The 26,521-nt window shown below is 45.0% G+C and overlaps 1 protein-coding gene across 1 annotated transcript in view; it reads right to left on the bottom strand.

Moving 5' to 3' along the window:
• Positions 1 to 25,039, bottom strand: part of nid2a (nidogen 2a (osteonidogen)) — a 38,921-nt gene extending 13,882 nt beyond the window's left edge. Inside the window, exons 1-17 of the mRNA XM_041965803.1 lie at positions 25,035 to 25,039; positions 23,151 to 23,394; positions 21,490 to 21,675; positions 21,123 to 21,239; positions 13,205 to 13,306; positions 12,980 to 13,119; positions 12,195 to 12,327; positions 11,748 to 12,098; positions 11,131 to 11,242; positions 8,480 to 8,519; positions 8,215 to 8,324; positions 7,952 to 8,085; positions 7,721 to 7,832; positions 7,163 to 7,363; positions 6,846 to 7,076; positions 1,548 to 1,694; positions 678 to 806 (exon numbers count right to left, since the gene is read on the bottom strand). Of these exons, the coding sequence (XP_041821737.1) occupies positions 678 to 806; positions 1,548 to 1,694; positions 6,846 to 7,076; positions 7,163 to 7,363; positions 7,721 to 7,832; positions 7,952 to 8,085; positions 8,215 to 8,324; positions 8,480 to 8,519; positions 11,131 to 11,242; positions 11,748 to 12,098; positions 12,195 to 12,327; positions 12,980 to 13,119; positions 13,205 to 13,306; positions 21,123 to 21,239; positions 21,490 to 21,675; positions 23,151 to 23,394; positions 25,035 to 25,039 (2,494 nt within the window). The remainder of the gene's footprint in view (positions 1 to 677; positions 807 to 1,547; positions 1,695 to 6,845; positions 7,077 to 7,162; positions 7,364 to 7,720; positions 7,833 to 7,951; positions 8,086 to 8,214; positions 8,325 to 8,479; positions 8,520 to 11,130; positions 11,243 to 11,747; positions 12,099 to 12,194; positions 12,328 to 12,979; positions 13,120 to 13,204; positions 13,307 to 21,122; positions 21,240 to 21,489; positions 21,676 to 23,150; positions 23,395 to 25,034) is intronic.
• Between the last annotated feature and the right edge of the window lie 1,482 nt (positions 25,040 to 26,521).

Raw genomic sequence — 26,521 nt, 5'->3', positions numbered from 1 at the left:
AATTATGCTGCGACATGTTTTAAACAATTTCAAGAGACAAAGAAACACACATCATCACACGTGATCCTGCTCAGGGAACTTTCAAGGACTAAGCAGCTGCCTTTTGGTAATTAATTTAGCAACTGTGATCAAATTAATCAAAGAAAAATATCACTGCTCTCTTCCAAACTGAAACATCTCAACAACTATTGGATGGATGGCTGTTAAATTTGGCATTCAGGATGAACTGTAATAACTCTGGGGATCCCCTGACTTTGCAATTAGCGTTACAAAAAGCAAAAGCACAGCAGAGTTGTCAAATCAGCTAAAAGACTTGGTCATGTCAGTTACACAGCATCTAACATGAGCTAACATTTGCTAACATTAGCCACCACAAGCGACTGGTCAGACAAGACCAAATAAGGCTGTGAGTGTGTTGAAGCAGCCAAAGGTGTGCTTTATTGCTTATGGATTCAACTTTTCATTTGTGATTAGTACACTGTGTTATCTATTTTGTCAAAAGTTACATAGTCACACAGCAACTTTTTCATTTAGCACCATCATCAGGTCAAAACCTCACACAGTTTCCAGCGTGGCTGGAGGCTCTTGAGTCTGAGCTGAGAGCTCAAACCCAGGTCCAAAGCACAGGCTGGACGGTGTAGCCTTGCATTCAGCACACTGCAGTCTTTGCAACTCACCAACACAGGTACGCCCGTCAAAACCAAGCTCATAGCCACTCTGGCACTGGCAGCGATGGCTTCCGGGCAGATTCACGCACTGCGTGTGAGCACCGCATGAACTCAAGCCCTCAGCACACTCGTCTATGTCTGCAGTGAGAGAAAAGGAGAGAAAGTGAGACGGTTCTATGCGAACTCATGAGCCTATAAACCAGGAATCCCCTTTCCAACAACATTAAGCATGATGCATGTGTAGGTGAGTGTAAAAGCTGTGATTAAGGGTCATTACTGGTGCTTGTATATATACATTGTGTGCCTGCTGGGGGTGTGAGAGCACTGGAACATGTTCCCCCACACATGGATTCTTGACTGCATTCTTAAATGTCTTCAATGTGCAAAATACAGGACAAAACCACACGCACATAATGTGACCAGAGAGAGGTACTGAGGCCCAATCGTGGGAACTAAGGCCAAGCCCGGGGCTTTCCTAGTGCTGTCAGCAGGAGAGAAAGACCTGCTGCTGGGCTAATGACAGGCCATGCAACAGCTTAAAGTCCTGCAAGGCCTGTTAACTGCAGAATTAGCCTGTAGGAGGAGGGGGAGCCAGGAGGGGATGAAGAGGAAGAGAAAAGAGGGAAAGATGAGAGTGCAGATGGTTCCTTCCACCCAGCCTGTACTTGACCCGTTTACACTGGACGGACAGATGTTGATGAAACACAGACAAGCTGCCTTGAACTGCCTTTAGTCTGCTTGTGTTCGTGTGGGTAGGTGCATGAGGGGGAGAGACACCATTAGACTAAGCAAAGCACTGTAAAGCACTGTACTCAGCAGCACTGTCACGATGCCGGACAGTATATCCAGGACGCTGTATGTGTGCACGCATGTCCGTACCGTAGCAGTTGCGTCCATCTCCTCTGTAACCGGTGGCACACTGGCACTGGAAGGCCTGGCCCTCCAGTGGGATGCACTGGGCCGTGGTGTCACAGTCATGGTTCCCAGCATAGCAGGGGTTGACCAGCTCCGGCCCGGTTGGCTCAACTAAAGAGAGGACGAGAGACGTTTAATGAGGGTTACAAGAGAAAGAAGTGAAAGTAGCAATATAACAAAGTAAAAATACAGAAGTATTACCACCAAGATGTATTTAAAGTACAAATACTCATTATGCAGAATGGCCTTTTTGACTGTGATACTGATGCATCAATAAGAAGAAATTTACTGTTGTAGCTACTTTACACACAGTTTAGCAGCTTCGTCCATGGTTCCCAACCAAAGGCTTCCACCCCTCCAAATGATAACGGGATGAATCTGGGGGGTCTGGAGATGATTTTTTACATTTTACATTTTTTGGACCTTTCTCTCACTTTGCTTTGTGAAATATTTTGAAATCTCTGGTGGAATTAGAAGACCCCAACTAGACGCTAACTGTCTGTTCCGAGGTCGCAAGCCAGAGAGGTCGTGTGGAATCTACTGGTTTAAGGTTTGAAGAGGCATTGGATGCTATTATTCCATCACATGTTCTTATAATGTAAAGTCATAACTGCAGCTGTGGCGGCTGTGAGAGTGGGTCGTTAAACGCAGGGTTGGCGGTGCGATCCTCAGCTCCGCCTGTCCACATGTTGGAGGGTCCCCGAGCAAGACCCTGAACCCCAAGCTGCTAAAGTCAGACCAGCATTTGGATAAATTTGTGAGCGTTTTAGATACATAAATTGATAAATATAGTATATTTGCCAAATAAATGAAGTAGACTAGAAATGTAAAGTAGAAAATGTTAATGTTCAAGAAAGAATGTCCTCTGAAAAACACCCAGGACAGGAAGATTTATCAAAAACATTAACATGAAAGTCTGTGCATCCAGAGAACAACTGCACAGATCCTGCAGCATTGAGATCTGGATTATTCACCAGGAGAAGTTTGACGATTGCAGAATCACTCCAGACGAATTCCCATAGGACGGTTTCCTCTGGGGAAGTGACTCCCTTCATGTCCTCGATATTCAACATATGGATAAGGTTAGACACACGCGAACACGCGAGAGACCACTTGTCTGGTTTCTTTGTGGATTTGCTGTCCCGTAGTTTAAATAGTGCTCGAAAAATGTGTTTTAAGTGTTTGATTTTGATGGATGACTTTGTTGGCAGAATTGTCTTAATATCTCTGGAGGTTTGGAGTGCAGTCAGTCAAAATGTTTACATGTGTGCAGTTATCCACCAAAAGAAAAGCAAACCACCTTGAGGAAAATTTTTTAAATCGTCAGTAATATCTGTTTTTAATGATGTTTTTTTCTTTACAATAAGGGGCATTATCCACTATAAACAACAACACACACACTTCCACCTAAAAAAAAAAAATCACACACAGGCATTAGGCACAGCTTGCTTCCATCTCTTACAGCCAGAAGCCACGTTTGGCTCATTATCAAAGAGAGAGAGAGGCTCTTCAAAGTCCTGAATGTGGCCGGGAAGACGCAGAGATGAGAGGGCGAGATGCATGTGGACGGGAGAAAAGACTGAGGGGTAATTAGAGAGAGAGAGGGAGGGAGGGAGGGAGGGAGGGAGGGAGAGAGAGAGAGAGAGAGAGAGAGAGAGAGAGAGAGAGAGGGAGAGAGGGAGAGAGGGAGAGAGGGAGAGGGGTGGAGACACACACACACACACACACACTACACACCATCAAAGCAATGACTGCAGTTTCCCACCTGTTGCTTTTTACAAAACTCCTCCACACACACACACACACACAAACACACACACACACAGCATGTCAAGCTGACCAAAGTGCCCTGGCTGCTCTTGAAATCCAATGAACGACAAAACTGTCGATCTGTAATCACTGACTTTTACTGACATATTGAAATGACCGGACGGTTAAAAGAATGTGGTGTTGAAAGGGATGAAAGCAGCCTCTTAGTGGGACTCTGCTAAAGAAATTCAAGGGGTAGCGAGAAGATAAAACAGGATCCAGAGTGTCCAGTTTGACGAAGAGATCCCCAAGTTTAAAGGGCCACTCCACCATTTTTACATATAAATGTCAGTTCATATACTGGCCTGAGAAAAAAAAAATTGACTACTAAAGGAGGTTTCTGAAATCTGGGAAAATAACCCTGATGATGTCATAGTGGTGCCATCAAGAATGTCTTGAGTTTAAAAGGTAAAGGCATTTAACAGGCAGGGAGGGTCTCATGAAAGACAATAATGAGTTACATTATAGGAAATATAAGATCCAGAGCTTCAGAGGCCTCATACTAGAACTAAATGACCTCTACTGCTCCAGTCTTTCTTCCTGGAGTACCGCTTTAAAATCCAATGAGAGAGGATTTTACAACTTGAAAGTTCTAATAGTTACAATTAGTGTATTGTCTGTCAGGATTCGCTGTAACGATTAAACATTTTGCTGACTGACGGTGTGCAGTGGACACACTACATCTAGTTCCGCTGGGAGGTCCCTTTGCGGATTTAGGTGTGGTGTTCGTCACTGCTGGTCTGAACATGAGCTTTTACAGAATAAGGTTGAACGGTGAGATGTATTTCAAGGTTCAGGGAGTCCAGATATTTAACAGAGGCTGATGTCAACAAGTCGCTGGACTGCTGGGCTGTGTTACTGGCAAGACTCACCTTTTTTTCGTAATCAATGTAAGCAGCCTACCAGTAATGGCTTTTTTTCAGGCTTCTGATTGGCCAATTTGGCTTTTAGGGTTACGTTTATATCGCTGTCTGCTGGTCTGGTCATGCGCTTGACATAATTTCAATTTTTTTTTTGTGATTTCATGTAGACAGATTTTGTGTTGGAAAAATCCAGTTTTAAAAGTTACCCGTGTGCGTGTGGACTCGGCTACTCCCTGCTCAGTGTCTTAAAGTTCTCCTGCAATCTCTGATTCTCATGACATCAGTGAGCAGCTATTCTGCCCGGTAACACCCCCTCCCCGCTAGGAAAATCTGTCATTGGCTGTGATATTATTTCCCAGAAAGCGTAAGACCCTTGAAGAAACACACAAACGCACGCTGCCTCTCACACGCACACACCACTTAACCCGTGTTTACAAAACCCCTGATCCCGAAAGCTCTTCCAGCTGTGCTCGGGGTGTATCAGCCTGTGCACGTGTGCATGTGTGAGAGGTGTCATCATAACCTTTTTAATCAACGTGCTGATGTTTCAATGACAGAAACTTGGGCTGGATTCAAAAACTTGGGGAAAAAAACAAAAAACAAAAAACAGTCTCTCTCTCTCTCTCCTTCAATATCCTCCTCTTCCTCTCCATCTTCTGAGGCCTCTTGTCTCTCCGTTTGTCTCTCTGGTTTTCATCAGACAGAGTGGGTAACGAAAGCATGACCAGCGTGTGTTGACAGAAAAAGAACATGACACATGTTCGTGCTGTGTTCCCATCTTTGTAAATTCTCTGCTTTTCTGCTGGTGTGCGGTGAACGGATATCATGCAGGGGAGGATGATAGATCTATGGGATGCATTCTGATATTTAATCAAAACTGAATTTATAGCACCATCTATCTGAATTTATGTGGAATGAGTTTCCCTTTTAAAAGCTAATTTCAGGTTTCCAGTGTATATACTCTTTACAGTTCATCACATCACATACTCAAAAAGTACATTCAAAATGCTCAAAAAAAAATCAGATTGGTTGAGTAGATTAAAATCATTATGGCCAGTATGCTTTGTGGGTTTGGTTTTGTGTTCTGGTGCCACACAGAAACCAAACCAAACAACGAGGTGGACATTCTTCTCTCCATTTATTTATGTTTCACCAATCTTAGCTTTAACTGCTAGACCGGCTCACTCGACACTTGTCCAGGTTCATGTCATAAATACCAGTCGTCTGCATGAACAACCCAACCGAGACAGATGTCTAAAGTCAGCTGTGACGCAAATCGCGGTTACAGTGATTCTTAAAGTGGTGTAGTGTGTCTGCAGCCTTTAGTAGACAATGAACCCAGAAACAGCAGAGGTTACACAGACGTTTTAACATTGTTCTCTGTGGTTTTTAGCCCTCAGCTTGCAGCCTGTGTGTTTAAATCCCGGCCCTGTCCAACTCTGCGCCGTGGTTTGGCTGAGGTTTCTGTGGCAGCGCTGCGACAATTATGAAGCGGTCTGTGTTCTAGTTGTGGCTCTGGGACAGAAAACCTCACGTTTTCAACACCTCCAGTGTGTCCACACACTTTAAAGTTGACAGTGACGGCCTGGAATGGATTAAGGCAGTCACTCAGATTCTGGGTTCACGATAAAATGGGCCAACGTTTGCCTTTTGTTGAAGACCAGCCATTAGCCGGTCAGTTCTGTCCACGCGATGGATCCTTCCTGAGCCCAGGTAGATTCACAAGATCATGTGACATCATGTGAAATCATAAGGGATCACACAAGCACAGAAGCATCTTTTCACCTTGAAGTAATGTGCTTGTGACCAGTCAGAGTCCTGTGAGGAACTACTGGCAGCTACAGGCACGTTTTAGATGTGACGACAGCGAGAGAAGCGACTGGTCATTTGAAACCAACAATGGTGGCTAAAGACGTTAGCATAGATTCTGCTACAGCATCGGTTATTACAGACCTGGAGAGCATTTCTTCCCTGGAAGAACAGCCAAGGACGGCACTGAAGGCTTTTATCAATGGAAAAGATGCTTTTGCTTTTTTCCCGACTGGCTTCAACTAGCTATGGTTTGTCGATATGAGTTTAGACGGCTCATCCAGTCACCTGCCAAGTATTTTTTGAAAGTGCCTGCCCCTTGCCAGATGGTTTTGTTTCCTGTTCATGTTCATAATATTGCATATTTAAGATTGATGACCAGAGAAATCATCTTGGTGATGTACGATTATGAAGGCTGATGAATACACCTGAGTTAGTTCTTGTTCAGCACACTGTGTTCTCACTCTAGCTCTTGTTGTTCTTAGGTTTGATGAATTGTAACCGCTTCTGTCCCCTGTGCATGTTTTAATGACCACTGGCGGAAAACAAATTGCCTCTCAGTAACTAATTACAGTTTACTTTTCTTTCTGTCTTTCATCACAGCTGTACTCTCCTGGAAAGGAATAATCCTTAGATACTACTTATATTATTGTTTAATATTAATGTCACTTTTTAAGTAAAGAGGATGGATGATAAAAAAAACTCTAACTCAGTCATCTGGTTTGTAATAAAAGCCTGATATCTGCAGGTGATGTATCCATCTAATCTCGGTTTGACTCACCTCCGACTGGGCTGATCTTGTTGGTGATAGCGTATCTCAGGATCCGCTCCTCTTTGACGTACATTACAAGAACCCTCTCCATGGTGATCTGCAGCGTCTCCGGGGTGACGGCGCGGCTGTCATGGCGACAGTCGCGGTAGGTGATGTTCTGCTTCAGCTGGAAGGAGAAGGACTCGGAGCCTCGCTCTGCCGAAACGACTGAAAACTCCCTCACAGAGGTGGAGGTGGCAACTGGAGAGACAGCAAGAAAAGGTTTTTAGGTGAACATCGGCGTCAGATGTTTCACACAGTTTGTCTTTTGTGGTTGATATGGTTACCAGATGGGTAGTACTGGTAGGTCTCCTTGAAGGGATCCATGGTAACTTCAGCCCCAGGGGGCAGGAAGGGCACGCTGCCACTGAGTACAGTGTCCACGGTGAGGTGGTTGTGGTCATCAAGGCCACGGCCAGTCTGGATGATTGACAGGCGCTGGTTGCCAGGATAGAAGATCACCTCTGCATGACGGGTGAACTCGGCGCCTGGGAGTACAATCAATCGATCGATCAAGCAGTTCTTCTATTTATAGATTAGTTTGCATTGGAGATTACTGCAGACACACTAACGCAGCGGAATGTCTGCAGTGGTTACATTTGCACACACATACATGCATGCATACACACACACACACACACACACACACACATCAACACACAGCTGTTTCCTATTAGAGGGGAGGTGGAAGCCTGATATCACATCACATCCCAGGAGACAATACAGCTGGCTGAGAGATCGAAAACACACACATACAGACACACACACACCGCCCACAGCAGAGGAGTTCCCTTGTTTCTATACAAGAGTCAAGATGTACAAGGCAACACACACACACATTTTACCTGTGATTTTGAATCCTGCTTGGCTATTGGGCAGCTCCAAAGCAAACAACCATCCAAACAGCTCTCCTATTGGTGCAAGTGGCATCAGTGCCCAGCCCACTGGCTCAGGTACCTGACCAATTGGCACACAGTTTTCAAAGGAAACCAGGAAATGAAACGCACATGAGAACAGGAGAATCTATATCGAGATCTTAAAGAAAACAAGATTAACAATCTGAAATGATTTTATACCTCACTGATGGCCGTGTACGCTCTCCCATCTCCCACCACGATGTAGGCGTGAAGATCAATGTTGTTCAGCTCCACTGGAGTCAAACCCACGGTCACCGTTCCGCTCACTTTACCGCTAACGCGCTGTGGAGCACCTGGACGAGTACCGCAGAGGTTACAGGAAACGCAACGTTTCAAGAAATTACTATGGAAATGTTTACCGCCAGATTGAAAATCAGGAATAAGATGAATGTAAATCTATGAGTCAACAGTGGAGCCCTAACCCTCTGGCAGACACTGGCGTCCGTTTCCATAGAAGCCAGGCCGGCAGTGACAGCAGAAGCCTGTGGCGTAGTCGGAGCAAAGTGCATTCTGGGAGCACTGCTGCTGGAATCTAAAATGACAAGACAGAGTGGTAAGGGACTGTTCAGCCTCCCTCCAACTCCCTATAATTTTCACAGTCACTAATTAAAATAATTAACAACCACTACAAATAATTAGGACAGCAGCAACAACAGGTGGATGTCATGCTGTCTCGTCTTTACATACCTGGCACATGTTTCCTTATTCTCTGTAGTGTACTGAATCACTGAGAGAGAGAGAGAGAATAATCATTATTACACATTGCATATACAATAAATATATAATTAGTATCCTAATGTCTCATAATGAAGATCCTAGTAAAGTGTCAATGGGAGGAAACACAGAGAAGCATGTGCATGAACTAAACAGTCATCTGCAATGTCAAGATGGAAGGTTTGAGCTTAATCTGTACTGCATTTTAGGGCTGGGTATCGATTCAGATTTCAAGAATCGATTCGATTCCGATTCTTGAGATTCAGAATCGATTCGATTCTGTAGTCAGGGGGCGTGGCCGAAGTAACAGCGGTATACCACTCTCTGCGTGCCGTCATCCTTTTACTGGCGCGTGCTGTCAGCTGTCAACCTGAATAATAAGATGACTATTCCACTGAACGATGAAAAAATTTGAATATGTGCCAAATAATAGCCAATTAAAATATTAATCAAACGTGGTTAATGTGATTTCTGCTCCTGAGCCTCAGCGCAAGGCGTCTGCATATCAGCGCTGTGCGCAGTCACCTGCATCTTTACGCAGGATAAACTGTCATCTGTGAGCGCGCGCGGTGTTTGTTTCAAACGAACAAACTAAAATAAACTAAAACATTTTAAATAAATGCTTACTAATTATTTTCAGGAGCCGCATCAGAGGGATGAAAGAGCCGCATGCGGCTCCGGAGCCGCGGGTTACCGACCCCTGATCTAGTCGATGCGTAACGCAACCCCAGACACCACAGTACGGTAGTTTCTTTCTATGCGCCTTATAATGCGGTGCGCCCTATATATGAAAAAAGCCGGTGCGCCTTATAGTGCGGAAAATACGTATATAAATGTATAGAAAATCGATCTTTGGACGCGAGAATCGATTTTTTAAAAATAAAATGAGAATCAATTCAAAATCGGCGGATCTATTTTTTCAACCCAGCACTACTGCATATTATTTTTTACGGCTTTTACCCGTACTTTACTTCTGTTTATTATTTACTTCTTAGAGAAGAAGAAATGGAAAGATGTAAAAGTGGCAGTGAAGCTGGATAGGTTTGTTGGAACACTTTCCAGTATTTACATTGTACAACACGCAAGTTTAAATGAAGACCATTAAAACTCGTTTCCATATAAGTGCAGATGGACAGGAAGAATAAGAAGGTGGACAAGATCCAGGGAGATGTACACACGCACACGCACACACACACACAGTCAAAAACATACACGTCAAGGCACCCCTTAGAGAGAAACCAGCTGTTGCAGCCCTGCCTCCCACACCCACTGATCCTCTCTCTCTCTCACACACACACACACACACACACACACATTAACTGCTGCCTCACAAACTCCCAAAAGCACCTAAAATGTTTCAACACATATTTTAGAGGTCTGAACACTAAAAAAAAAAAAAAAAAACATCACAATTGGTTGATAAAGTAACTTCCAACGAGGGCTTAGGAGCTTTTACATGTGCTGCTCTGAACTCTTGGGGATGAAAAATCCTCTGACACACAGGAAGTGATGCTCTCTGTTCTAGATTTATTTGGAATAAACAGAAAAAGAACTGGATAGTCAGCATGAAAAGTGGTGGCCACCACTGCTGAGCAGGCAAAAAAAGAATTAGACTGACTTTTATCCTAACATTTCTCAGACCGGCGTCTCAAAAGGGATTCAAAGCTATTGATGTCTCCTCCAAACTGACGCAACTGATGGGAATGCAGAGCTCAACTAGCACAGCAACTATGACTAACACTTAGCGCTCTGTCTTGTTGGTACATGGCTGATTTGGGATCAAAATGCAGCGTTCTATCATTCTACAGGGGCATCACACTCTCCCTCTTTCACACACACACACAGGCGAACACAGGATGTCAGGATATTTTCTCAGGCGCCGCACTCACACAAAAGACAAATCACTGTGCTTTCACATTCATATACACGCACGCACGCAAATTCTGTGGAGTAAAAGCCATGATACTAATATCACAATGTTATGATGGTTTGTTTAAGTTTCGTAAACACTGAAGCCATGAGGGCATTGATTGTAAGCATGTGTATTGGAAAATCATGCTTTTTCTCAGACTCTGATAATTTGACGTTTTGGAAAGGAAGATTTGCTCATTTGCTCTGAGTATTAAGTCTTAAAAATCTACTTTTCCTCAAAACAAACCAGGATTTTTCATTGATGGGATGCAAAGCAAAGCAAAGACTGGACTTGATTCCTGGAAAACCCTCAATCAGCTGACATATTTCTTTGCATCTTCCCTAAACTGAGCTAAGATGATCATTTTTTTTAATTTTTTGACCCTTATGTAACCAGGCAAACTGACTGAGAGCACGTTCTTATTTACAGCAAAAGCCTGTGGGAGTAGTTGCAGGGGAGGGAGTGTCGGGCACGCACACACACACACACACACACACACACACACACACACCTGGGAGCTGCCCAGCACAACGGCGGTATTGTGCTGCCAGCTGCTGAGCTGCAGAGCAGAGGGCGAGGTAATGTTACCCTCCTGTTTCTGAAAGTGAACGTCCCTTCACGAGTTCAGACGACAACTACACATATATACATCTTATACACGGGAACACACACACACACACACACACACACACACACACGCTTTGTCTCTTACCTCCTGTGTCAAAATCAACATCGTCTTCGTCCACGCTGACCACATGACCCCCGGGGGAAAGAGGCGGTTCATTTCTGTGAGGGGGGTAGACGTCCACCACCTCCAGAGGAACCTACAGAGACAGATACGGCAGGAAAAGGCTATATTTAACATCAAATATGTTTTTCCTGTTGTCATTGAGAGCCAAGCAATACATTTTAACTCTGTCCAGATGCTATAAACCAGAGGGCTGCGCATACTCTACATATTATATACAGCATGTAGGGTATCGTGATCGCAGCTGTGCCAGCGCTTTGTTGACGCCACCATACTGTCTCCAAAACAGCGTTCCATTGTAACCACAGGGTTTTCAAAGAGCCACTACAATTTCAAATCGTTATTACAAAACTCTCTGCCAGTTTCGATTCCTCGTTTTGCATATCCACTGCAACAAGCGGGGTTTCCAGAGAACTTGAACAGGCACCACACGGTGCTGCTGTCTGCATGAGCTCTTGTGCCATAATGGTCTGGCAGCTTTGCAATGTTTCTGATTTAAAAGAAAATGCTGCTGCGTAAATATGTGTTTAGAAACATACATGGACGTGCTAATTTCATTTGCAGGGATGTTTTGGTGTTACCTGAGGTTGCTGTTCTGGAGTCTGCTGAGCACCTCCTTCTGGTGCCGTTTCTGGAGGATTAGGGGGAGCATACTGCCTCTCTTCTGGCTCTGAGATGTACCTGGGTTCTGAGGTCAACGGTACATCTACGCTGCCGTACGTCGCCTGGCGACCAGAATCCTCTGGAGGGGAGGAGGGAGCGTCCGGACTTGCTGGTGGAAAGGACTCTGAGTGGTCACCACCAGCAGGGGCTGGCTGGAATTCAGGGTCCCCTCCTGTCAGAGGGTAATCGTCCTCTTCATCCTGGTTATCAGGGTCAAATGTGTTGTCTGGATATTCCTCAAACTCGGCGTACTCAGGGGTGGTGGTCTCCTGGAGGCAGAAATCATGGAGGAGTCACATGTCGTGTCACAAAAAAACAACAACAACAACTCTTCACTGCGAATAAAGTGAATGAAACAGAATTACCAAGGAGAGGCCGTGTCCTCGAGGCGGTGGAGTAGCAAGGAGGCCACCAATGGATGCAGGAACGATGTTGCTGAAAGAGTAACGGTTTCCAGTGTGGAACAGCCAAACACCTGGAATTCCCGTGTTACCGACCCTGGAGAGCAAGGAACCAGTCAGAGAGAGCTCACAGTCCTGTCCAACCTCACCTCAAGTTTACATCGTCATCAGTGTTACTCATTACACCCGTGCTTTTCCTGCAATCACATGTCAGAATCACTACGTGGAAGAAGGTTAAATACTTTCAGGTGCAAAGCACAGCCTGAAAGCGGAACTGGAGGCAATTAGCTGGGACGCGAAAGTGAAAGTGAAGGACTTTTTTTGAGCAAGATACCAAATCTAATTGTGTGTTTTGATAGTGAGATAGTTTGTTTACCAAGTACCAACTGTACTTTATCAAAGCTAGCATCACAGGTGTGTTGTTTGTTAGCAACAACAGCTGACAAGCGACAGCTGTTTTGCTCAAGTAGCCTGCTAGCTAGTTAGCAATAAGCTAACGTCTGTAGCTTAGTGTAACCTTTGCTCTCTACTACTCTCTGTCTCACATAATTAGCTTAAAATCACAAAATACGTTTGGGAATCCTTCTGTGTGTGTTCATTAACATCAAGGCTTGTCTAATTCCATAGATAATCAACCTCAATTTCAGGTTTGCCACTATGTGTGCACAGCTAATGTTCAGGCTAATTCTGATGTCGCTCGACACGGCTGCGAGAAGATCTGTGATGCCAGCTCGAGGCTTTGTGCTCACTGGTAGAGGTTTTTAACGCTCTGCTCGTCGCTGGTAACGCTGTAGTGAGGTCCCTCGGTCCGGGAGAAGATCAGATACGTGACTTCTCCCCTGCTGAAGCCAACTCTAGCAGGAAGCTCTATCTCAACATTGTAAGACTCCTGCAAGCAGAGAAAAGAGTAAAATTAAGAAAACGCGCACTTAAGTGGCGCTTGTGTTAAAGTGCCTTGTGTGGAACGAGTCTACCTTCGGCCGAGTCCCAAAGAAGTTGAGGCCACCTTCAGGGTAGAGGAAGAGAACGTAGGAGTCGGTCTCATCGTAACCAATGACCGCCTGGAACGTGTTGAGCTAAAGAGGGAGACGGGGGACATGGTCAGTCTGAACTAGAATAAAAACAGCACAAAAACTAAATGTAACCTCGTTTTCTGGCAAACTTAAAAAAGCAAATTCCACATTTTTATTTTGTGGCCCTGATGGAAGATGAGCCTGCAGCTCGTTGGTGTGTCGTAACAGCTTCAGAGGTGTCACCTCCTGTGTGCGCGGGGTCGGCCCAGCTCAACCACCCTCAAATTATTCTAACACTCACTCCTCATATTTAAACTTCACACCTCCCTGCGTCTCCTCCTCTTCCTCTCTCATCTCCTGCCCTGCTGGGATCCAGGTTTCGTCTCCTCGCCCTTCACACCACCCCCCCTCCTCCTCCGACCGGCACCGATTGACATTGCTGACCTCAGCGTTCGGATGTCGCGCAAATGAGGATGAATTAGAGGAGCCGAGGCAGCACTGACCGATGGATCAGGGGACTCTTTCGACCAGAACGTCTCTTGTAAACAGAGAGCTTGAGGAACTTATTTCCTACGTGTATGTGGGGGCGTCCAGCCCACTCTGCCTCCCAAAACCACAGTTAAAAAAACACAGATTTGGTGAATGAGGGGAAGACTTTGAGTGATTCCATGTTGTTTTCCTTTGGGACGGAATCAGATTATCTGTACACACACACACACACACACACACACACACACACACCTCGGTCTCTCAACCCCCAGCCCAGATGCTGATCTCCACAGCTGTCTTCCTGTGTGTCTGGACATCTTTCATGGCGATGTTACAGCATGTAAACCAGACGTCGTTACAATGTGAGACATGGGGCGCACGTACGTCCACACCAGCGCAAGCGTGGACGCGAGCACAGATGTCCCTCCACCTACAATGGTCTCATGTGAATGTATGTGTGTGTTCCTAATTGTTTACATCAACATCTTTAAACTATCTTGTTGTTTGTGGGCGGGGAGGACTTTGTAGCCTCCAGGCTCTATGTAATTAGTGAGGAGGGGGTCTTTCTTTTTTCTTTTTTTTTCCTTTCTGTCTTCAGGGAAGGAGGCGAGGACGCTGGAGCTCCGAGAGGGGATCTGCTTTTTCTTTGTCTAAATGCCCTTCTAAATGTTTTCTCTCCTGCTACCCCTCCTTCTTCCTGGGAGGAGGAGGAGAGGGGAGAGAGAAAAAGACGAGAAGCGACTGAGGAGGGGGTAGAGGAGAGAGGTATGGAGAGATATGGAGATGAAAGGATGCAGGGGGGTGGCGAGAGAGGCCGTAGGTCTGGTTTACAATGGGTGAAATATGGGGAGACAGAGAAGAGGACAGCTTTGTGTGGAAAACTGTTCTTTTAATGAATTCAGATTTCTCTGTTCACACATAATGTGTTTTCTCGTGGCTGCATAGATGACGGTGTTGACCTGACTAAAACAGCCCTGAATGTTCCTCTAGCGCCACCACGAGGCTGGTATCTGTGATCTTGCATCGCTGCAGCATTCACTTCGCACATTCATGTCTCCCTCGGGATGAATTGTCATAACTTTGGTGATCATGTCTCATCTAGTGCTACAATTAGCATTTAGCTCAAAGCGGTGGCTGTAGTTGAAAATTATACACCACTGCGTCTTCACAGCTGGAAATTAAAGAAATAAGAAAGAAAGAAAATAAAGCTTCTTTAAGGTGTGCTCTCTTCTCCATCCCTCCTCCATCTGTGTGGTCATTGGCTGTCTATGAGTCTGTCTGTGTGCGTAAAGTAGTCCTGATGTGCTTTACAGACTCACAGCTGGAAGACAACAAATTGCAGCCAACACACATCAAAGACTTTCAGACAGTGCGTGTCGCTCAGCATGCATGCGAGTTATACACACACACACACACACACACAACCCTCGACCTCCCTACAGGCTTTTTATAACACCTTTTTTTAAAAGAGCGTCCTCACACTCCTCGCGCCGAGCAGACACACGCACAGCCGCTAATTGTTTCCGGGAGCAACAAATGCTGGTTGATCGGGGGCCGTCCTGACCGGTTGAGCTTTAAGTGGCGACATCGTCAATCTGTGAGATTTGTCTGCTGCACAGTGGGTGTCGGAAAGTCTGGAAATAAAAACGTCTTTCGATGAAATGCAGGAAGTTTGTTTTGATCACTGAGTAGCAACTAAACGCGTCATTTTATTTACTTCCCAAATTCCAAGGAGCTGTTTCAAAGTCAGTTTCATATTCTCGTTTCAGGTGATCAGAAGGGAACATGTGGCTGATATTCTGCTGCCTTCTGTTTTGTTGAATTTTGTGCACACTTTACTATCCCCAGGCATTTAAACAGACATGACGCGTGTCTACAATCACCATAACAACTGTCATTGTTTCGCTTTTAAAGGGATAGCTCGACAATTTTTTGTGGGGAAAAAAAGCTTATTCGCTTTCTTGCCAAGGATTAGATGAGAAAATCAACACCATGGTCATGTCTGTGAGCTAAATATGAAGCTAGAGCCAGCAGACGATTAGCTTAGCTTAGCATTAATTCTCGATCCACCTCTAAAGCTAACTAAAAGTTATATTTTGTTACGTTTGGCAAGAGCCAGGCTAGCCGTTTCCCCCTGTTTCCAGTCTTTATGGTAAGCTAAGCTAACTGTTTCCTGGCTCTAACTCTATATTCAGCACACACACATCAGAGTGGTGTTGATTTTCTCATCTAACTAGTTACAGAGCGTGTAAAAATATAACATGGCTTCGTAATACCTTCGCAAACCCGACAGCAGCGGCTAACACGTATCAGACGCTGTGTGGAATTCATTTTGCGTCGTTTAGTTTCTCCATAGTCTACCTTAGTTTGGTCTTTTAGTATTTGTTTATTTACTGGAGTGGTTTACCCTGTCTTGATAATGGTTTAGTCTACTCTTCCATACATGAAGATGCTTAGCCGACTCCTCATCTAGACTGTGTTTCAAATAAGTGACTCAACACTCTGCGGCAAATGCTCTGAATCATGCTGTAATTATCCAGAGCCGGATCCCACTTGGCTTCGCCTGGAACATCCCGGAAGAGAGAGCCGGAGACTGAGGGGGCTCGGGACGACTGCGCCGCACTTGTTTGTTGGTTGCCGGTTTTCCAGCCTGTCGGCCGCAGGACAGCTGCGAGCGGGCAGGGGAGAGAGGCGGCGAGCAGCTGCAGTCCAGTTGCCAGCCTCACCAGAGTGCTACAAACAGAACTGCCTACAGCGTGGGAACTGGGCGCACACACACACACACACACACACACACACACACACACACACACACACACACACACACACACAGAGGCCAGGCTTGCAGCCAGGAACAGTGCAGTCAGTATTTCGCTGTTGTCATATGAAAATCCCTGCCTCCTTTTGGGTGACTTTCCTGTTCTAACTTCAGCTGCACTCGAAAGGATTCCCTGCTCCTCTCAAGCTTGAGGAAATTGTACAAACTTCGGGCCTCCTGAAAGCTTTTCAAAACCCCTTTTGATCAGCTCAAGAACACATGGTGGCTAAAACCAGAGCTGCTTTTCTTAGATCCTGAAAGGTTCGCGAACATGAACATCTTTCCCGCAACTACAAACCAGAGCACTGTGACTGTACTAGTAATTAGTAAAGTCCCTGAGATCCCAAGTCTCAATTCTAGTGGCTGTTTTATCTTAGTGAGCTCTGCTGCTTAAGGTGAGGCTATGGTATAGACAGGCCCAGTGGTCACTGACAAACAAATTCGGAATAACACATTATCAGTGGTGTGCACAGAGGGGGGGCAGGGGGGGGCGACTGCCTCCCTCGTGGCCCAATTGTTGAAAAACGCGTGCTAAAGTTCCACCTGGGAGCCAAAACGCGCGCTAAAGTGCCCTCTTGGGCACCAAAACGCGTGCTAAAGTGCCCTCTTGGACACCAAAACGCGTGCTAAAGTGCCCTCTTGGGCACCAAAACGCGTGCTAAAGTGCCCTCTTGGGCACCAAAACGCGTGCTAAAGTGCCCACTGGGAGCCAAAACGCGCATTAAAGTGCCCTCTTGGGGCCAAAACATGTGCTAAAGTGCCATCTTGGACACCAAAACGCGTACTAAAATTCCCTCTTGGACACCAAAAGGCATGCTCAAGTGCCCCCTGGGAGCCAAAACACATGCTAAAGTGCCCCCTGGGAGCCAAAGTGCGTGCTAAAGTGCCCCCACGGAGCCAAAACGCATGCTAAAGTGCCCTCTTGGATACCAAAACACGCGCTAAAGTGCCCTCTTGGACGCCAAAACGCGTGCTCAAGTAAAGTCCCTTCAAAAAGTCTGTGCACGCCACTGCACATTATGAAAGCTGAAGTTCAGTTAGAGCCTCCTTTGAACCAGGATGCACATATTTCAAGGGATGCCCCCTGTGTCACTGCAAGGGGGGCCCCAGAAACAACAAACAACACTAACAGAAACAATAGTTCCTATTGTGCTACAGAAGAGAACAGAGAAGAGGAGAGGCCAGAGGAAGATAGGCAAAGAGAGCAATATGAAAGGCGAGGGCCAGCTCCAACAGAGGAGGCCATTTATTCATTCATGCAGCCCGATCTGATCTCCACACAGCAGACATGGTATATGCTCTTCAACATACTTTTGGACATGCAGCTTTGAAGAGAGCTCCGGGGGGAAGAAATGCTCCACTGTGGTCGAATGTACAATCACATTCCACTTCAAATTGCTGCTCACATACAGTAACGCTCTTGGGAAGGGAACTCGAGGACAGATGTGCAATATTGTATATATTGTAAGACATTCCTTATACTGTCCCTCTGTGCCATTTCCTGTCATAGCTTTTAATATTGTGAACCCCGCATGCATCACAGCCCAGCGCATTGAATAGGATGTGGAGGATGGGTGCTTATTTTCTAATTGAGAAATATGTCAATTTAAAGTATTGATGCACGCCGCACGCGCAGCATCCTGCAACGAAGGAGCTGACAGTCACGGAAGCGAGAGGAAATCTGCGTATAGGCATCCACCAACATGACAGGTGTCCCCGTGTGAAGAGGGATTAGCAACATGTTGCTCAAAGCAAAGCCCGGTCAACACACAGAAGGCCAGATTCTCTGTGTTAATGGCTCCGGTCATTAGCGAAGCGGGCTACATGGTAGCAGATACAACAGAATGTGTGTTTTAGCTTTCAAGAGAGGTAATTACTTTCCAATTATGATAATAGCCTCTTTAAGACTAATTTCATAGAAAACACAAGCCCACTTTCTAGGGATGTGAACTTTCATTTTCTCTCCTCTATTTTCCTGCTTTTTTTCTTCCATTGCCGCTGTTCTCATCCCTGCATCCGACCCCCAAACACCACCCGGTCTGCACCCTCCCCCCCCGAAAACGCTACTCCACCCCGCCACCCCGAATACACATCCTGACAAACACACACCTCAGGTTAATCAGTTCACACACACATACCACTCTACCCCCAACGCACCCCACCCAGCACCTCTGGCTAATCACTTCAAAGGAAGATGCTATCAGTCTGAAGACAGACCCACTGAAGCAAATCCCAGCCGGGACCCCGACTGCTCCAATCTGACAAGCCAGACAGGGCCTTTAAATAAGAAAACAAACCACAAGTAAAAACATTTTGCCCTTTAAGAGGTGGACTCCAGCTTCTAATCCGCATTCGGTCTACAGCACATTTGGACTCGGAGACTTCAATCCGATATTTGAGGCTCGGAAAAGATGCTGCCGCTGATTTGTCCGTTTGGCAGCAGTGCAATCAAAAGGAGCCCTCGGTTAGCAGAAATGTAAGAGGCTTAATGCCGCGTATCCCCGCTATACTATTTAAACGCTTAGCTTTTGATCAATCAAGAAGAAAGACGGGGCATAAAAGAAGCCAGACCATGAGACTAAAGAAAAAGGACAAACAGATGAGGGAGAGAGACACGGAAGGATCTCCTGGGGTTTTTCCTTCAAATCTGCCACTCCCTTCATCCCTCCATCCCACATGCTGCAAACCAGGAACAACAAAGCACTGTTTGTTTGATCGATAAGTTCAGTGGGCCTGGCTTTACTTGGAGTCTTTCCCAGGGATTAACTTACACGAAGCCTCCAGTGCGTCTGTGTCGTCGTCTCAACATTTTTAAGAGAAAGCCTGCCTTACAAAGCGGAGCTGTGCAGTTTAAAAGCTTTTAAGAGGCAGGGAGGGTTGAATGCAAGATTAAAAACGGAGTTGCATGATGGGAAATGTAGGATACAGCATTTTTGGACCCATGTGGTCCAGATATTGCGGCCTCTGCTGCTTTGATCTTGACCATCCTTTTTAAAATTTGTGCCTTATGAGTGCCCCATTTCTATGGAAGTGTAATACTAAATTGCTGGAGTGACCCTTTAATTTTCAGCTGCTTGCAAAAAGTAGTCAGTGCACGGCAGGTTATCTGAAAATACAGAAATGTGACAGACTCAAACATTGAGAGTAAAGTTTCTAATAATAAGTGAATAATGAATGGATGTTAAGTTGTTTTTTCTTTCAAGAAAATTCCCATTTTCCCTGTAATTAGTGCTAAATTACATGCTTATTTCCAGGACAATTCCTAAGAAATTCCTAGAAAATTACGGACGTGTAAAAATAAGGTGTTACCCTACTCTAGAGGATTTCAAACTGTGAGGCGTGCCTCCCCAGAGGGTCCTGGGAGAGTTGAACTGGACTGTAGGGGGAGGGTGTGAGGCATAGACAAAAATGTGAAGCGAAAGGGACAGGTGCATGCCGGTGTTCTGGAAGTGAGTTATATTCGTTTGGGCCGATGATTTGGTTCGCTTATCGACAAGGTTGGCAGGTGGAGCTGCAGCATTGGCTGTGACACAGTTGCCATGATTTGCAACAAGACTCTTCACTCCCTTCCAAATTCCTAACTAAGTCAAATCTGAAGACCAAGACATGGTGTGCATGTTTCATGTTCAACGAGACTTACACTTTCTGAGGATACTATCATAGCACATGTCATCATGAATGGAAATAGAATAGAAAAAAAAGACTCCTACGTAAATCCAGAACTTGCCTGAGAATCAGCATTTTTTAAGTTTAATTCACTATCAAATAATCGCGTCTTTGCTGTCTGTACATTCCTTGGTACAGTGCATACAGGAACTGCTAGAAGCTAATTCGGCATACTTTTAATGGTGTCCATTTGTCAAAAATGTAAGCAAATATAGACAAAAAAAAAAAAAAAAAACAGGGCTGAAGTTGTAGCTCACAACTAATAACAGACTCCACGGAAACATTATACATCCTGTTTACATCTCCCTCAAATTATGCCAACAGCAGTTCCAAAACTTACAGCGTAATTATCCCCCAAATCAGAGCGAGACAAAGCATAATAACAGGAGTTAAAACCTGCTTGTGTGTTTTCTTAGGTATGAAATTTGTGTAAGAAGCTCAATAATCGCTGAGGTGAAACTGCATCGCTGGAGATGAGTACTGTAACACTAAACCAAGTTATTAACTGGAAACAATCAGGGAGGGCAGTGATGTCCAACAGAGCATGAGAGCACGAACAGTCAGAGCATGTTTGCGTCTACCTGTGTGTGAACTGGAGGAGGGGATAACAAGTCGGGAGGGGACGGGGCACTTTGATGACCTTTAAAGATGACCTCTGATCCCTCCGAAAGGTTAAGAGGCAGATTAGGAGGGGAAGGGGAATTACAAATAGACCCCCCACCCCAGGCTGATTACAAGTGATGCACGTCCTCCAGGAATTCGGGATTGTGTCTCTCACGAGAACTAAAACATGCTAGTGAGCGATACGTGGGCTGTTTACATGATGATAAACTCACTCGCTCATAAATCAGTACACACACAGGCAGACAGGGCGCGAGCGCTCTCACCCCCTCCCGTCCCTCTTACCTTGTTTGACGGTCCACTGGTTCGAGTTTGTTCCTCGTACGCCGCGACGTTCTCCCACGTCGCAACCACAACATGAGTGGGTGTGAATTTTGCGTCTGGGAACCCTCGGTGTACTTCCTGGGTGAGCACAGGAATGAATGAAGGAATGAATGAATGAATGATGGTGGGAAAGAAGTAAAAAACAAAAAGGAGAGATGGAATGTATGGGCTGAACTAATGGATGACAACTGAAAAAAGGAAGAATCCAGATGTGTCGTTAAGTACAGTGCGAGCCTTTTCTACCTTGAATCAAGACAACAAAACTCTTTAATCAATCTGCAGTCATAGAATTGGATTTGATTTCTCTTGTTTAAGTGGCTAAACAGACCTGGGCCACTCTGTTGAGGACACTGGGTGTTTCGGTCACCCGGTAGTAAATCTGTCCACGTCCTCCGCTGGTGTCGATGTCAGCCAGAAACGGAGCCACCGCGGGGAAATCCGTGGGGAAGCCGTCGTCGACGTATTGCTTTTCCATCGGCAGGTCCTGGGCTGATATGATACCATTGGTAGCCACCTGCAGGCAGAGAAAGTCACCAGTTGAGGGTGCCAGCAGTTTAATTATGGATACCAACTGTGTTCCTGCACACCACCCTGGACCCCAGAACCCCTCAAAACCCCATCATGAAAACCTTAAATCCTCTAAGAAATATCTGGACAACCATCATGAACCCACAGAACCTACTAATGAACCCATACCCCCTTATTAACCACTGGAACCTCCTTGGGCACTGCTGGAACCCCCTCGCGGACCCCTATCATCACATAATGAACCCCAAGATTCCACTCATAAACCACTGGAACCTCCTCAAGGACCTCTGGGGCCCCTTCAAGGATCCCTAGGTCTGGTCCCTGACTAATTCTTGGAAACACATTCTGATGATGTGCGCGAGCGTCATGCAAAGCGAAACGTTAGCTTTATATCTGCATTTTGAATGGATTTCATCAGTGGTGGAATGGAGCAGAGGGCATTTACTCGAGTACTGCAGTTAGGTACAGATTTGAAGTACTTGTACTTCAGCTACAACACATAAATCCTGCTATCATGTTAATGCTTTAGAAACATTAATACAATATAGCACAATACACCACTGACACAGGCTGTTCGTCTGCTTAATGAGCTACTTTTCCAACTTGGGGTACATTTTGCCGATGACACTTCTGTATATCTACTTAATGAAGGTCTTGAATACAGGAGATTCACTTGTAATGGAGTACTGCTACATTGTGGTACTGCAACTTTTACTGAAGTTAATTCTGAAAATACTTATTTCACCACTGACCACAACATTTAAACACAATAAACCCTAATGCATCATTAACGGAGATCTAATTAGAGTGGCCAGGGAGGCACCCAGATCTTTAACTGAGCAGCAGCAAAATACTCTATTACACAACATATACTTAAAGTATCAATTGTAAAAGTACTCATTATTATGCAGTGAAGGCCCTTTTCAGAATCATATATGCTATATATGTTGGGTCAGATTATAACTATGGATGCATTCATGTGTACATCACTTTATAAACTGCTGGGTAAATGTAGTGGAGTAGAAACATACAGCAGCATGAAATACAAATACTCAAGTACCTCAAAACTGTATTTGAATACAAACTTAATGTCCACCACTGCCCAGTTACACAGCAATGGAACAGCAGCAGGGGCCATTCTGGCTAATTTAAGCACATTTTGTCACCATTAATTCAATAATTAGAAGTAATATTTTGAATGCTGTGTTACTTTTGCTTGTAATGGAGTACTTCTACAGTGTGGTATTTCTACTACCCATATACAGGCTGCATTTGGGGTGAAGATGTGTAAAGTGGAGTGCTGGTTAACGGCTCCCTCCGTTTGGCACCGTGAGACGCAGCCGCCGGAGCACATCCAGCAGCTGCAAGATCATCTGCAAACTGTTAACTCCAGAGGACAATTTCACGCGTCCCACACGCAAGACCGAGCATGCAAATGAGTAGCAGTGGAGCTGTACTTACGTATAGCTGGGAGAAGAGGGAGTCGTAGAAATATAAGGGTCTGGGCAGGGACAGCACTCTGGAGGTCTCATCGTCGCCCTCCGCCAAAATAAAATCTCCACTCAGAGTGCCATAAGGAAACATATCAGCCCTCTGGATGGCTGCAACCACACACACACTGCAGCTCCAGCAGAGCAGACACACGGCCAGCATTTCCCCTCTCTCCATTGTAGAGCTGGGGGGGTGGGGGGGTGATTGAGCCGCGCTACGAGAGGGAGCAGCGGGAGAGAGGTACAGATGGACTGAGCGTGAGAGGCAGAAAGAAGGAGAGCTGTCCTCCTCTCCTCTCCTCCTCTTCTCCGCCGAGCCGCCGACGCTCCGCGGGGAGGGAAGGGAGGAGTTTAGGCCCGCTCTCATTGGCCAGCGGCGGCGTGAGTGACAGTGCTGGAGGTAACATCTGGCTCGAGTTAGAGAAAAGACAAATAGAGCGTTTTTAATCCGGATGTAACTTTATCTGTTTAACAACAATGAAAAGAGACATTGTGTAATTTTTTACGCACACACACACGCGCACACACACGCGCGCGCGCACACACACACACAAAACCGGTTTAAATTCACTGAAGGACATTTAAACAGGATATCAGTGTCAATGGAAACGCATACGGACACACATATTTCTTAAAACACATTACGTATTATTTTAGAATCCCTTAAAATCCAGATTTAAATAAAAAATATCCGCGGTTAAATGTTTCCGTTCAAGCAGACTAAAGGCATTTTCATTACCGTCACCTTTTATTTTGTTCATTTTTTTATCTTTTGAATGTACCTTAATCAGTCATCAATCATATATCACATAATTATTCTCTTTTTATTTTTATTTCTTTTATTTTACTAACTTTTTCACTCATTAAAAGGCAACAGACGCAACATTAGAACTCTGAACCTTGTGTGCCACCTGGTGTCTGCAAGAGCACATTGCAGCTTAGGGTTACTCCGCTGTAGTGGTTTTACACTAACCCTGAAACGATTGATTGATTAACTTTTTCAAGAATTATCTTATACAATGATCATTCTCTCAGCCTCTTAAATGTGTGGATTTAGCACGTCGCCCTGTTTTATGATTACAAATTTAATATCTTTGGGTTTTGGATGGCTGGACAGAGAATGAAGTCAAGTTAATTTTATTTTTACTGCCCAAAATTACAACTGACCAATTAGGCCCAAAGGTCTGTACAATCTGTACAGTATACAGCACACTCTGTCCTTAGACCCTGGATTTGATAAGGAAAAATTCCCCATAAAACCTCTTTAACTGGGAAAAAAAGGAATAAACCTCAGGAATAAGATGTCATGAGATAGACGATAATATAACTAGAATATGAAAAGTCAGAATGACAATATTAGATAGACTGCCAGCATAAATGAAGAATATGATCTGGGAGGACGTGGAGCAACTTCCAGACCTGAACCACATGACCTCCTCACCACAGAGACCCGGAGAGAGGACAGACTGCAGAAAAGAGGCAAAACTGAAGCACACAATTCGAACGCAGGGAGATAAGAGGTGAGGCTGAGTCTCCGGGAGGACCAGGATCCAGATCCAAACATCTGGTATGAGGCAGCAACAGCCAGAGGGGAAAGAGAGGTCCAAGGATGGGCCGGGGTCCAGCACAGAAATGCTCTGGCAGTGTAAAGAGAGGACAAGTTCATCATCATCATCATCATCATCATCACACAATTTTGTGGAATGTGGATGACTGGTCAGTCAAACACATGGCGTCAGTCCAGCAGAGAACATAAAGTTGTGTGTTACACTTCACTTCATGGTGTTCATTTAAACTTTTACATTGTGACACATTATGACAAAGCAGCAACAGCAACTACAACATCTGCTCTTGCCCCATGTCGGCCAGCTTCCTTCATCCTCACATTAGCTGGTGAACGTCTGTCTTCCGTCTTTCCACAGATGTTCTCTGGGGTTCAGGTCCAGCTTTGGCTGGACTCCAGGTGATGAGCAGTGCCTGGATTTCACCAGATGTGGCGCTTGGAGTTGCAATTATTCTCTCGTCAGACCAGAGAATCGGTGAATGGCGCCCTCCACACTGCTGTGGACGTTGCCCCGATCGATTGCTGACTGCAGACCTGATACTTACAGGTGTGTGCCTTTCTTGATCGAAGTTCAATGATCTGAATTTGGCACAAATCAATCAAGTTCTAGAGATAGTTAAAAGACAACCAAAACAAACAGGATACCAACTGCACTGCCATTGCAAAGAGTCCATATAAAGTATAAATGCAGTTTTAGGTTTTTGATAAATTTACAAAAAATCGAATAAAAAATCATAGTTTTTTGCCTTGTTTTCAAATGTTAATGTTTATAGAATATACATGCACGATAAATGTGTGCAACAATTGGCTGAATACTTTCCACTGTACATATCGGCTCGTGTTAAAGTAGTTATAAGCTTACTATTGTCTACCACAAACAGCGAGAAAATTACAAAAAGGGCATAGTCATAGAAAATGCCTTCTAGTGATGCTGTTCAACCGCAGACGATACTTGTACTTACCCAGAGGAACCTGTAGGGGGAGGCAGAGGCAAGGCTGAGATGATTAAACTCACAGCATGACAACAAAGTCCATTTTCATTCACTTATTTGGTGTGTGACAACTATTAGCCATGCTGAACTTTGTATATGTGACAAAATATTCTTACAGCAGCAGTTTACCATGTATTAAATGATCAAAATATACACAAACATACACAAACACCCTCATGTCACATGTGCTCTCAAACAAGGAGCGCACATAAACAAATTAGTTAAATCATTACGATCGAATGAGATCATGTCTCCTTCCCTGCTGATGTTTTCCAGTATCGCAGAGTGTAATTACAGGCTGCTGACTGACTGACCAGCATCAGATATTCAACAAAATCAATGAACTCATCAATGATTCAGACGCGGACCATTAGCAGGCTGTATGTGCACGCATCAACGTATTGTGTTGACATGAATGGGTGACCTGAGAAATGAGGCCTCGCAGTGGCACACTGTATTTTTTGTGTGTGTGAGAGAGAGACAGACTGACAATATATACAGCACGTGTCAGCACTTTAACTCGTGCCAAGCCCTAAACAAAGGCTGTTTACCAGCAGAGCAAAGCAAAGGAAGGAAAGGAAAGGAAAGGAAAGGAAAGGAAAGGAATTTTTGGTGTCAGTGAGGGCAGGGGACAAGGTAAAAGAGGCCTCCGCTGCAAGAGCAAATAAAAATAGAGCAAGGACAAAAGGAGACTGAGAGAGAGAAATAAATCAACTGACTGAGCTACATAAACAGAGAGAAAGAGACGCAACACAAAGACAAAGATAAAAAGTGGCAGAGAAGTAG

Source organism: Chelmon rostratus, chromosome 24 (genome assembly GCF_017976325.1).
Source record: "Chelmon rostratus isolate fCheRos1 chromosome 24, fCheRos1.pri, whole genome shotgun sequence".
Classification (NCBI taxonomy): Eukaryota; Metazoa; Chordata; class Actinopteri; order Chaetodontiformes; family Chaetodontidae; genus Chelmon; species Chelmon rostratus.
This window is presented reverse-complemented; position numbering and strand designations above follow the sequence as displayed.